The 13706-nt window shown below is 48.3% G+C and overlaps 1 protein-coding gene across 1 annotated transcript in view; it reads right to left on the reverse strand.

Annotated features, from left to right (window-relative positions):
- TENT2 (terminal nucleotidyltransferase 2) overlaps positions 1 to 13706 on the reverse strand; it is a 693839-nt gene that overhangs the window by 494392 nt on the left and 185741 nt on the right. Inside the window, exon 5 of the mRNA XM_085632248.1 lies at positions 3851 to 3942. Coding sequence (XP_085488374.1) covers positions 3851 to 3942 — 92 coding nt within the window. The remainder of the gene's footprint in view (positions 1 to 3850; positions 3943 to 13706) is intronic.

Here is a 13706-nt window from a genome sequence, read left to right on the forward strand (position 1 = left end):
CGAACTCCTCCTCGACTTCGACGACGTCCGCCGATGAAACCGTTGGAATCTTGAATTCCTTCATCCTGGCGTCGAACTCCTTCTTCCTTTGAAGGATGTTCTCCATTTCGGCCTCGAGCCGCCTCTTCTTTTTCTCCATTTCGGAGATGCTTTCGGCGTCGACCGCGGGCCTTTTCGATGAAACTTGCGTCGACGTCGAACGTTCTTTCTGCGTCGATCGGCCCGTTTCATGGGATGATTTCGACGACCCTTGCCTTTCGGCGTCTTTCTGCGCCAGGGAGTCCTTTTGTAAGGATCCGCTGGGCCTTTTGTCCGAAGTTCCCCCTTTGGACGTCGAAGTTTTCGGCGCCGGGGCTCCCTTCGTGGACCTTGACTCAGTTTTTCTCGAGTCACCCTCGTGTTTTCGAGGTGTTTTTTGATTTGCGCTCGACGATTCTCTTACCTCGTCTTCTTTCTTCTTGTCGGTCTCTACGACCGTGAAGTTTTCGGCTGCCTCGGCGACGTTGTCCTCGTCGTCCGTGTCGAGGCCCAGCGCGTGGAGTGTCGGGGGTTTTCCTTGGCCCTCCATGTTGGCGTTGGCTCTCCTCTGCCTCTCTCTCACCCTGAGTGTCTTCGGCGCGAAGACTGAGCAGGCGTTGCAGTCGATACTCTGATGATCCACCGGTAGGCAGAGGTTGCAGACCGGATGCAGGTCTTTCTGCGCGAACTTGTGGTGGCAGTTTGGGCAGAACTTGAATGGCGTCTTGTCCATTTCGCTCAGGGTCTCTGAGCGTGCATTCTCCAAGGTTGTCGAAGAAAAAGGCTCGCTGGTCTTCTTTCTTCGCGTTCCTGTCGAAATCTGTTCTTTCCTGATGTCTTCTCTTGATTCTATCGATGAAACTCGCTTTTCTTCCTTCTTCCTCCGAGTGAACTTCTGGAGCTTCCCGATGACGATCCAGACCCAACGGCGGAAAAAAGAATCTGAAGATGGCGCCCCAAAGGTGGGACTTCCGCAGGAAGCACGACGACGTCACGGGAGGTGCACCAAATGGTGGACGTCGACGCCCACCTGGGCTACAAAAAAAAAAAAAAAAAAAAACAAAGAAAAGACTACGAATCCGGACCCAACCACAAGATCGCGGAATAATGCACAGCATAGTGAATCCAGAAAGATTCACGCTGCAAAACAGTGAATTCTTCATGAGCTTCCTAAAATGATACTCCGAATTGAACAAAAGTAAAGAGGGAGTTTATTTTAAGCTTAAGACACTAGGAAAGAATTTCCACTACTTCCCTTCTTTTCCGTTTGAACTTTAATTTTAAATTATAAGGCCTTACTTGATCAAGAGTCTGCTAGGAAAATAAGGGTAAGGCCTATTCTGGAGGCAAGTCGGACATGTTCCATAGAGGGCTATTTGAGCCTTAAACTGGATGTGTTTCGCTACTGGCAACTAGTACAGCAGTTATGGAAATTCTCTTTATAGCCAAAAAGTATCATGCATCCACTTTTCTTAGACACATTTTAAAAGAAGCAGCCAAGTGTTAATAGAACAGTCCATAGAGATCAGCAAGGTATCATCAGCATATGAGAAAACCTTAATTCCAAAATATTCAAATCGGTGCCGGAAGGGGGACATATAAATACTAAAATGAGTATGAATCAATAAAAACGCCACATTGAGTTGTTAATTGCCTGAAGAGAAATTAGCTTATCTGACCGATTGCGGTCTGTCAGACAACAAAAAAATACAACTATCTAAGTGTCTGCCCAAAAATGCCTAACTCAGACAGGCGTTGAAGTAGTAAGGGATGTGATACAGTGTTGAATGCTGCCAACAGATCAAGAAGGATGAGAGCTTCTCCCCTTTATCAAGACGGTCTATAATTTAGCTGGAACAAAGGCTGAATAATATACCACAGGGCAGGGATTTAACGGTGAACCTGATTTGCAACTAATTATATCTAGATTGCTGAACAGTGAATGGTTCAAACTTATCAAATGAGGAGTTCTTGATCTATGGGCAGAACATTATTGCGCCTCTTGCGTTTTTACACTTTACCAGCTAGAAGTCATGAGAACCAAGAGGCAGTATTCTTTAGCTTATGGGGGCTTGGAGGTGTTGCAGTGCTAATTTATCCACAGACTTCTGAAACCACTGATTTACCGAGCTATCCAACTTAAATGTTTGCTGTAAGTCATTAAATTATGCTATAACCCACAACATCCATCACACTGGCAATTGCAATAGTATCCGAGCTCCCGAAACCCAGCAAAGAAGGAACTAAATGGTTACCTACCAGTAGGAGCATTTTTCTGGAATCATATGCTATGGATCTATTCCGCTATCTAATGGTTGGGTCTGGAATCCTGTCTTGTCTTGCTTCTCTGTTTTTTTCTTGGGCGTCGACCACCAATTGGTGGTACGTCCATCCCCTGCGACACATCAGGTGTGCTGCCCAGACTCCTGTGCCATCCCACCAGTAATCTCATACCATGGTGGAAGAAGCCATTTACCCTTACTATGACTAGGGGTACAGTATATGTGCACTTTCCTTCTGCTAGGTTTCAGTGGTGTGCGTCTGTAGTTGGACCACGTCCAAAGGCTTCGCAGACAGGGTCTACTAGAACAAAAAGCTAAAAGATGGCAGGCACGGCATGACCTTACAGCTTTTCAAGTCATGTATAGGACTCGTCACAACAGACCACCTTGGTGCTGTGACAGTGAGCACTTTAGGATTGGCTATAAGCACCCCATGATTTTTCCACCATATGTAAAAGTTACCACTGGTTCAGGATGCAGCAGATGCCACAAGTACTTTCCCAAGTTAAAAGATTTTAATTCAGATCAACCCATACTGTTTGCTATTCAGAGAAGAAATCCCAGAATTTCAACAGAGGCTGGACCTTTAACAACTTACCATATTTAAATACTCATCAAGGAATAAAAAGATAAGTATGCATCGGATGACACACACACACACACACACACACACACACACACACACACACACACACACAACAGTAATTCTGAGGTAACTGCATAAGAAAGTGAACCAACATGAGCCACCTTCCCTGAAGCTATTGACTTGCATGAAACGGGATGAAGGATGCAGAGAGGGTGTTGGGGGGGTGGGAGGGGGGGGGGGAGGAGGGAACAAATTAGGTGTTAAAAAGATAAATCAAAGATAAGTGAAAGGCATGTTGTAAAAAGATGTCCACTCTTGCCAACTTAAGTGGAAGGAATGAAGCCTCCGAAAGCACAGGTAATTCAAAATTATTGTACTGGTGATCAGAGTGCAAAGATATTGACTGGTGATTGCATTGCCTTCAGAGTTAACCTTGTTACTAAGATGTTCCACTGATCAAAGAAACTAAGGCTTACCACATTGCATGATGTTAGTCTACACCCCCATTGAAACATCCATACTAACAATCCATATTTTCAAAGGAAAAATCATTACATATAACAAAAGCATCATGCTAAAATGCCAACTTTCTGCTAAACAACAATGCGCAATGTGTATGCTCTACCAAGATAAATGTTGGCATATGGGAAGAATGTGAATTACTGCAGCTTCAAACTTAGATTTTACAAGGAAGGACCACAGAAAAGTGATTACAGGAAAAAAGGTGCAGACGTGGTATTATGCAGTTAGCCTGCTACTACTACGAGTATGCAATTTAACCTAAGAATTGACTGCTGAAGCACAAGGGCATAAATACACATGGTCTGTAGAAGACACCCCACATACAATATGCCATAACAGTGGAAATGAACACACTAAAACCCCTTCGACCTGATCGGAGATTTTTATTAACAAATTTAATTAGGTTCTTCTGCATGAGAAAAGAAAAAATAAATAAACTTACCAGTTCATCTTGCATAACTAGACACAAATCTGCATCGCTGTCCCGTTTGCCAAATCCATTCAGTGATGATCCAACCAAATACAGTCTGCTGTCTAACAAAACAAAACAATCAAGTTTTTCCTTATATTTCCGAGGAATTTCAGATTAACAACAGCTTGTGGGTGTAACATTACATGTAAAGGAACACAGCTGTACTAAAAAGAGCAGCCAAAGTCATGTGCCAAAAGTATGCATCCCTATTTTTAAGTACAGGCTTGAGAGGGCCTGAACTAGTTTAGAACAGACTTTCAGATGCTTAGTTTGTTTACGGACTGCAATATCCTAATCTAAAAATGGAAATTTTTAAAGAAAAAGTTGTCTACCCATTTTACAAGTCTGAAACTGAAGCTACCGCTGTGCAACTGCCAATCAAATACCTGCAGCAGGTTGGTCCCGCTAAGGCTCAGAAACTCAAGCAAAAACCTTAAAAAGGTCTAAGTCCCAAAACAGAAAGGGATTTTTTATTTTTTTAGGTTGCAGACTACCAGACAGTGCAGCTGTCTGGTTTGCCAACAACATCCGTGGGACATTCAGAATGCTTCCCTGGGAATGCATTCCACCCATTGCTTATCATTGGCTTTGTATTTTATTTATTTATTTTTATTTATTTGAAAGGCTTTATATAACGCTGGCTAGACCCGATGGTATCAGAGCGCTTTACATGTGTGAAAAAAAAAACCACAAGATTACAAGAGTTGCTCAAAAACAAAACAATATAATACAATATAGACAATAAATAAAAACAAAAACGTTCCAAAGAGATCTAATAGACAGAGACATGGCAAGAGCAGATACATTTACATACAAAGAGGCTGGAGGGAGGAAGAGATTAAAGGCTGAGCTGTGGGATATGCAGAAATTTCGAAAGAGGAATGGCGGGGGGAAAAGCAGGTTGGGAGAAGGGGGGGGATGGTCAGTCGGAAGGGGTTTACAGAGGGAGAAGGGAGGTGGGAGAAGGATGGGGAAACGGGGGAGGGGAGAGGAAGGGGAGGGAGTGAAGTAGAGGAGGGTAGGATCAGAGGAGGTCATAGGTCTGATTAAGTACCCCAGTATTTGTTGAGGAGGTGCAGTTTAAGGTCTTTTTTTAAGGCGATGTAGGAGGGGTTGCACCAATGTCCCTTTGGAAGGGCATTCCAGATGATCGGTGCGTTTCCAGTGAAGGAGCGAGATTGAGTGGTTTTCTTTTTGACTAAGGGGGGGGGATGAGGAGGAAGAGGTTTGTGCTTCTCATCGTTCTGGAGTTGCCTGCTTTTTAAAGTATTTTTGTGAGGTACAACGGGGCATTCTAGTGTAGGGCTTTATGTGTGATGCATGCTGTCTTGTAGGAGGATCTACCTTCAGTGGGAAGCCAGTTGAGGGCTTTCAGGGCTGCGGAGATGTGGTCAAAACGTTTATAGCTAGTGATGAGCCTGGCTGCTAGGTAGAGCACAAATCTGAGTGGGGCTAGGTGGACTTTGGGGTTCCTGTGAGGATAGCATTCCCATAGTAAATTTGTGAGAGTACCAGGGATTGGACGAACCATTTGAAGTCTTCCGGCGGGATGAAGGGTTTGATTTTCTTCAGGTGACGGAGAGTGAAGAGAGCTCCTTTAGCAGAGTTTATGTGATCGTTGAGGGTTAGATTTTTGTCGATGGTAAAACCGAGAGACTTCACTGAGTTTGACAAAGAGAGCGAGCAGTTTAGTGCATTGAGGTCAGAGATCCAGGACTGGATAGGGAGTCCATTTTTCTTTAGGGAAGAAGGATGATTTCAGTTTTCTTGGGGTTGAGTTTGAGATGGTTGGAGTGGAACCAGTGTTGGATCTTGTATAAGGTGTGGTTAAGATGAAGAACATCAGCATGAGACCTATTCTTATATTACAGTTGTGTGTCGTCAGCATAGAGGTGATAGTTGACTCCTGCTTTTTTCAGGATGAGGGTAAGAGGTTCGATTAAGAGGTTTTGCAGCGTGAATCTTTCTGGATTCACTATGCTGTGCATTATTCCGCGATCTTGTGGTTGGGTCCGGATTCGTAGTCTTTTCTCTGTTTTTTTTTTTTTTTTTGTAGCCCAGGTGGGCGGCGATGACCACCATTTGGTGCACATTCCGTGACGTCGTGGTGCTTCCTGCGGAAGTCCCACCTTTGGGGCGCCATCTTCAGATTCTTTTTTCCGCCATTGGGTCTGGATCGTCATCGAGAAGCTCCAGAGTTACAACCGAAGGAAGAAGAAAGAAAAGCGAGTTTCGTCGACAAATACATCGGAGATATCACAGGAAAGGAAGATATTTCATCAGGAGCGCGAGGAAAGGAGGTTCAGCGCCCTTTTCTTCGACGACCTTGGAGAATGCGCACTCAGAGGCCCTGAGCGCAATGGACAAGACCTCATTCAAGTTCTTCCCAAACTGCCACCACAAGTTCGCGCAGAAGGACCAGCATCCGGTCTGCAACCTCTGCCTACCGGTCGAACACCAGAGTAAGGACTGCAACGCCTGCTCAGCCTTCGCGCCGAAGACGCTCAAGGTGAGAGATCGGCAGAGAAGAGCCAACGCCAGCATGGATGGCAAGGGTAAGGCCCCGTCGCTCTACGATCTGGGCCTCTCCACGGACGACGAGGACAACGTCGCCGAGACAGCAGAAAACTTCACGGTCGTAGAGACCGACAAGAATAAAGAAGACGAGGTAAGAGAATCGTCGAGCGCAAAACAGAAAGTACCTCGAAAACACGAGGGTGACTCGAGAAAATCTGAGTCTAAGTCCACGAAGGGAGCCCCGGCGCCGAAAACTTCGACGACCAAAGGGGGAACCATTGACAAGAGGCCGAGCGGATCCTTAGAGAAGGACTCCCTGGTGCCGAAGGACGCCGAAAAGCAAGGGTCGTCGAAGACAACCCAGGAAACGGGCCGATCGACGCTGAAAGAACGGTCGACGTCGACGCAAGTTTCGACGAAAAGATCCGCGGTCGACGCCGAAAGCATCTCCGAGATGGAGAAAAAGAAGAGGCGGCTCGAGGCCGAAATGGAGAACATCCTTCAAAGGAAGAAGGAGTTCGACGCCAAGATGAAGGAATTCAAGATTCCAACGGTTTCATCGGCGGACGTCGTCTAGGTCGAGGACGAATTCGGCACCGAGGGACTGATGAGGGATCTCGAAGAGGAAGACGAGACCTATTACGATGAGGAAGTCGAGGAAGAAGACCAACAGTCGGTCTACGGCTCGGCACCATCTACCAGCCACGAGATCGAATGGCAGGATCTCGACACCGAAAACCCGGAGGAGACCGTGGACACGTACCCTTCGAGGCCTTCGCCACCCGACGACATCGGGGTGCACAATATGGTGGTCAGGAGCGCAGCGACAGCCTTCGGCGTCAAACTCGACGAAGAGAAGCCGAAAGCCGATTTTCTCCTCGAGACCCTGCTCCCCATCCAGACAAGGAGCCAGTTCCTCCCCATGCTACAAAGCGTGATGAATCAGGGGAGAGAAGCCTTCAAGGAACCAGCGACCTGCCGGTCGATCACGCCCAGGACTGAGAAGAAGTATAAGCACTCTTCCCTGGACCCCCCTTACATCAAAGGTAGCGTGACCGCCGACTCCATCATAGCTTCCACGGCCAGGAGAAGGGCCAACGTACCAGCAACCTCGGGCCCACCACCTGATAAAGAGAGCAGGAGAATAGACCTCACAGGAAGAAAAGTCGAGAGGAACGCCGCTATGCACTGGCGCATGGCGAATTCCAATGCTCTCCTCAATAGACACCAGTACCAGCACTGGGACGAGATGGGGGAGCTAGTAAAGCACCTCCCCGAAGAATACCGCCAGAGAGCCTCACACCTGGTAGATGAAGGCAAAAACATCGCCAACTCCTGCATAAAGACGGTGTTGGACGGGGCAGAGACTTCAGCAAGACTCATGGCCATAGGGGTCACCGAGAGAAGGCATGCATGGTTAAGAATCTCGGGATTCAAACCGGAGGTGCAGAACAACATCCTTAGTACCCCCTTCAACGGAGAGACACTGTTCGGAGCAACAGTTGACGAGAAGCTCACCCAGCTGAAAAAAGAAAACGAAACGGCGAGGTCCATGGGGGCCCTACAGCTGAGGGGAATGAGGCGAGGCAACCCCTCAAGGAGACCCTACGGTAGGGGAGGAAACCAGCAGGGGCCGTCGCACCAGACGTTCCAGCAGGGTCAGCAGGGTGAAGGTCACGGACAGGGTCAACAGAAGCAAAACTGGCAGTACCAGCCTCGGGGCCAGTCCTTTCGCGGGAGAGGAAACGGACGTGGCCAGAGAAGGAGAGGGGCGGACCAGCCCTCATCAAAGTGACTCAGCACGCAGGAGGACGCCTACCCTCGACATGCCCCCAGGGGTGAGGCGCGAAGCAGTAACATCGAGGGGGAGAGAAGGATCAAAGGCCTACGAGCATACAACACCAGTAGGCGGAAGGCTGAGGTTCTACCTTCACGAGTCGCGGCGTATAACCACAGACAAGTGGATACTGAACATCATGCAGTACGGATACTGCGTAGATTTGGAAAAGAAACCGCCAAACAGGAAGCCAAAGGGAAGGCAAAGATCGGCTCAAGAACTGACCCTACTCAGAGAAGAAACACGGAAGCTTCTAGAAAAGAGAGCCATAGAGCCAGTGCCGTTCAGAGAACGCAACAAGGGGGTCTACTCAAACTACTTCGTGGTCCCGAAGGTAGACGGGAGCCTCAGACCCATCCTGGACCTGCGATACCTAAACAAGTTCATCAGAACGCAAAGGCTCAAGATGACTTCGCTGCAGGAGGTGCTGTCCCAAATAAGACACGGAGACTTCATGGTCACCGTGGACCTCAAAGATGCCTACCTGCACATCCCAATAAACAGAAGACACAAGGGACTTCTAAGGTTCAACATCGACCAGGAACACTACCAGTTCAAAACCCTGGCATTCGGATTAAAATCGGCGCCAAGGGTTTTTACAAAATGCCTGTCGGCGGTCGCGGCCCACCTACGAAGGCAGGGGATACACGTCTACCCCTACTTAGACGACTGGCTGGTCAAGGCAAACTCACGCGAAAAGTGCGAGAGGCACGCCAAACGCGTAACAGACACTCTCACGAACCTGGGGTTCTCGATTCACTGGGGGAAGTCGTCGATGGAACCGGAGCAGGTGAAGATTTTCCTGGGGGAAAAAATCAACTCCCTGAACAGTACAGTGGTGCCCAGCGACAGGAGGACAGATGCCCTACTGAAGGAGACGCGGCTCTACCAGAAGGGGCGAGCTCTGACACTGAGGTCAGTGAGCAAGATGATGGGGATGATGGCGTCGTGTATCCAGCTGGTGCCGAATGTACGCCTGCACATGAGACCATTCCAGGAATGGCTACAACAGCAATGGTCACAAGCAAACGGAAGTTGGGAGGATCTAGTGGTTGTTACGCACGCAGTACAGGAGGAGATAACTTGGTGGAACAGAGACAACATGACAGCAGGGAGAAGCCTGACACCACCAAACCCAACAATGACCATTACCACGGACACATCGCAAAAGGGATGGGGAGCGTACATGGACAACCTCAGAGTGAGGGGTCTGTGGGCTCCAGCAGATGCGGTTCACCATATCAATTACCTCGAGTTGAAACAATCCTGCTAGCCCTGAAGGCATTCCAGAGGCACCTGTACAACCAGAGGGTGTTGGTTCGAACAGACAACACCACGGCAATGTTCTACATCAACAAACAGGGGGGGACACAGTCGTTCCCTCCCTCCTCTCTGGCTCAGGAGATTTGGAGATGGGCCATACCTCTCAGGATAGATCTACTAGCAATTCACCTACCGGGGAAGGACAATGTGGAGGCAGACTGGCTAAGCAGGCAGACCTCGGCATCGCACGAGTGGGAGCTCAATGGCCAGGAAACGGAGAAGCTTTTCCGGAGAAGGGGAACTCCCACAATAGACCTATTTGCAACACGCCAAAATGCAAAATGCCAAAGCTTCGCGTCCAGGCAACCAGATCAGCAATCCCAGGGAAATGCCCTATGGATAAGCTGGTCGAGGACATTTGCCTACGCCTTTCCACCGATACCCCTGTTGCACAGAGTGCTCGACAAGTGCAGAACCAGCAACATGACTCTGATCCTAGTGGCTCCGCAGTGGGCGAGACAGACATGGTTCTCACAAATTCAAGAAATGGCACAAGGCAATCCGTACAGGTTCGAGAGGAGAAAAGACCTGCTCTCAATGCAAAACGGAGAGGTCCTGCACCCAGAGCCAGAGACCCTCAACCTGGCGGCATGGCTCCTGAAGACCTAGAATTCGCACACCTAAGATTACCTCAGAGCACTATGCGAGTGCTACGGGAGGCAAGGAAACCAACTACACGAAAATGCTACAGCGCAAAATGGAAGAGATTCACGGTGTGGTGCAGGAAAAAAGGCCTGCAAAACAGAATGACAAGAGACTCAACAGTGCTGAGGTACCTCACACACCTTCTAAAGAGTAACCTCTGCTCGAGCTCCCTAAGGGTACACCTAGCGGCGATCGTTGCCTACACCAGAGGTGAAAAGGGTGGAAGTTTCTTCACCTCGCAGGTGGTGAAGAGATTCATGGAGGGAGCCAAAAGAATGGCCCCTCCGAAAAGGTTGCCGCCGCCGGCATGGAATCTAAACGTGGTTCTGACTGAGCTCATGAAGGCGCCGTTTGAACCCATTCACAAGGCCACTCTGCAAATGTTGACGATGAAAACGGCCTTTCTAGTGGCCATAACCTCACTACGCAGGGTGAGCGAGCTTCAAGCGCTAACGCTACAGGAACCCTACATTCAGATTCACAAAGACAGGGTAGTCCTGAGGACGGACCCACACTTCATGCCCAAGGTGGTGTCGCCATTCCACATGAATCAGAGTATTCAGATACCAAGTTTCTTCCAAAACCCGACTACAAACGCAGAAAAGGCCCTGCACACCCTCTATGCCAGAAGAGCGGTGATGCACTACATTGAGAGAACCAAGGAACTCAGGAAGTCGAAGCAGCTGTTTGTGTCCTTTGCTAATAGCTTCATGGGTAGGCCAGTGACTAAGGGCACCATCGCTAGGTGGATTGCCCTCACTATTCAATTCTGCCACAAACAGGCTGGACAGGAGCTAGCGGAGGGGCCCCAGGCTCACTCCACAAGGAAGAAGGGGGCCACCGTTGCCTTCCTGGCGAACACGCCCATCCAGGACATTTGTCTCGCGGCAACTTGGGCATCTGTGCACACGTTCACGAAACACTACTGCGTGGACATTCAGATGAATAAGGAAGCACAGGTCGGACAGAAGGTGCTTCAACACATTTTCAACGACCAACGCTCATCTTCCACCCAGCCACCACAAAATTAGGAAAACCGCTACAAAGTCTATGCACAGCATAGTGAATCCAGAAAGATTCACGCTGCAAAACGAATAGTTTCTTACCTGTCGGTGTAGTTTTGCAGCTTGAAGATCTTTCTGGATTCACTAGCGAACCCACCCACCTCCGCCAGGAAGATGAGGCTGGAGGAAGAGGGGGTGAAATGGAAAAGATCAAAGAAATGAAATCGTACAGAAAAATGGACAAGAAGGATTAAGCAATCGCCTAGGGTTTAAAAAACAAAACAAAAAAGGAGAAAGGGAAAAAAGAACCCGAAGATGGCGCCCCAAAGGTGGGACTTCCGCAGGAAGCACGACGACGACGTCGCCGTCCACCTGGGCTACAAAAAAAAAAACAGAGAAAAGACTACGAATCCGGACCCAACCACAAGATTGCGGAATAATGCACAGCATAGTGAATCCAGAAAGATCTTCAAGCTGCAAAACTACACCGACAGGTAAGAAACTATTCGTTAAAGAGTGAGGGGGCGAGAATAGAGCCTTGGGGGACGCCTAGGGATACTGGAGATGGGTTGGACAGACAGTCGTTCATTTTGACTTGTTGAGTTCTGTGTTGGAGAAATGAGGTGAACCCTTTAAGAACCTGACCGTTAAGGCCAAAGCATGATTTGAGTGAGTTGAGAAGGGAGTTATGGTTGACTGTATCAAAGGCAGCCGAGAGCTCAAGGAGAATGAGAAGGCTGGATTCACCATTGTCAAGGGAAGAGTCGATGTCATCAATTATGTTAAGCATGGCGGTTTCCGTGCTGCAGCCTTTTCTGAAACCGGTTTGCATTCGTCTAGAAGGTTGAAGTTGTTAATGTGTTTATCTAGTTGAAGAAGAGCACATTTTTCCAGGGCTTTGGAAAGAAGAGGTAGGTTAGAGATAGGGCGGAGGTTGTTCTTGTTCCAAGAATTTTGTAACTCACAATGCTTGCTTTCTACTTGCTGGCTGTATTTGTTTTAGGATGCCCTCCGGGAGTTTGTCCCTTCGGTGGCCCATACCCCATTTACTGTAATCGTGGCCCATACCCCCATTTACTGTAATCGTCGACCAGTGCTCGCATTCTGTAATCAGGCCTTTTAAATCTTGTTCTTATCTTATCACATTTGCTGTGCATTCAAAGTGAGAGGTCAAATGTCAAGCTATGTCTTCTGAGGCTGCGTGGCATTTACTTCTTTTAATGACTTTAAAGTGAGAGAATGTATGTGACAATCATGCTGGCTACTGGGGGTGTGCTGAAGGAAGGCTGTACAATGTTATTTTTTTCTAGCACACATCAAAATGTAAACATCTATAAATGAACCGTGCAGATATTTCAGAATTAGGAAACCAAAAACAAAGCACTTTTTGGGGAAATTCTAAAATGTGGCAGAAATAAATATTTGAATACGATCAAAACAAATCAATACACCAGGCGATGGCAGTTCGACACATTATCGTTTGTGCTCTGTATACTTTAATCAGTAAAACTGTATGTCTGTGGAAGTGTAATGGTCATTTCAATTGAAGATTTATTTTCTGTAATGGCAGTGCTCTACCACAATATGCACACATTACTCCACTCCACTCCACCATCCCGCTCCACTCCATTCTGCCCCTAACACTGCATCCTACTCTGTACCACTCCATTCTGCCACGCACTCTACACCAGGGCACTCTACACCAGGGCACTCTACACCAGGGCACTCTTGTGAGAAAGTGCCATCTTTCTTGCATGGTATGCCCCCACTTTTTGTTGAATTGCTGAATGTACTTTGACTGAGTGTGCCCTGGACTCCTGCCAATCAGGTGCCCAGGGCCTATGTTCCTTCCCTAATACACAAAACCCAAATTGGCAAACCCTGGCCACATGTCAGCCCCTGGTAAATGGTACCCTAGGTACCCAGGGCCTTGTGACCAGGGAAGGCCTCTAAGGACTGCAGCACTCATTGTGCCACCCTTAGAGGCCCAGAACCCTTACACACACACACTGCACTTGCAGGCTGAGTGTCTGGGTACAAGACAAAAAAAAGAGTCGACATGGCACACATCCCTGTGTGCCATGCCCACCACCTACACTGCCATGGCATACATCAGCCACCCCTCTAGCTGAGTGCCCTATGCCAATGGTGTGGGCACAGGAGCAGGAGCCCTGTGCCCCTACAGTACCCAGGTCCATTCCTGGGCACTGTAAGTGCAGTGCTGCCATTTAAGAGTATATGGTGCTGGGAGCTCGACAAACACGAACTCCACAGCACCATAATGGCAACATTGAAGACTGAGAAGTTTGGTATCAAACTTCTCAGCACATTAAACCCACACTGATGCCTGTGTGGGATTTAATGTACCAAGCACCCCAGAAGGCATCTTAGAGATGCCCCCTGAAACCTAACCTACAATCCACGTCTGTTCTGAGGCTGCCTAGGCTGCCACACAGCAGACATGTTGCTGGACCCCTGGGTAGGAGAGCCCCTGCTCTCC

The sequence above is a fragment of the Triturus cristatus genome, chromosome 2_1 (assembly GCF_964204655.1).
Source record: "Triturus cristatus chromosome 2_1, aTriCri1.1, whole genome shotgun sequence".
Classification (NCBI taxonomy): Eukaryota; Metazoa; Chordata; class Amphibia; order Caudata; family Salamandridae; genus Triturus; species Triturus cristatus.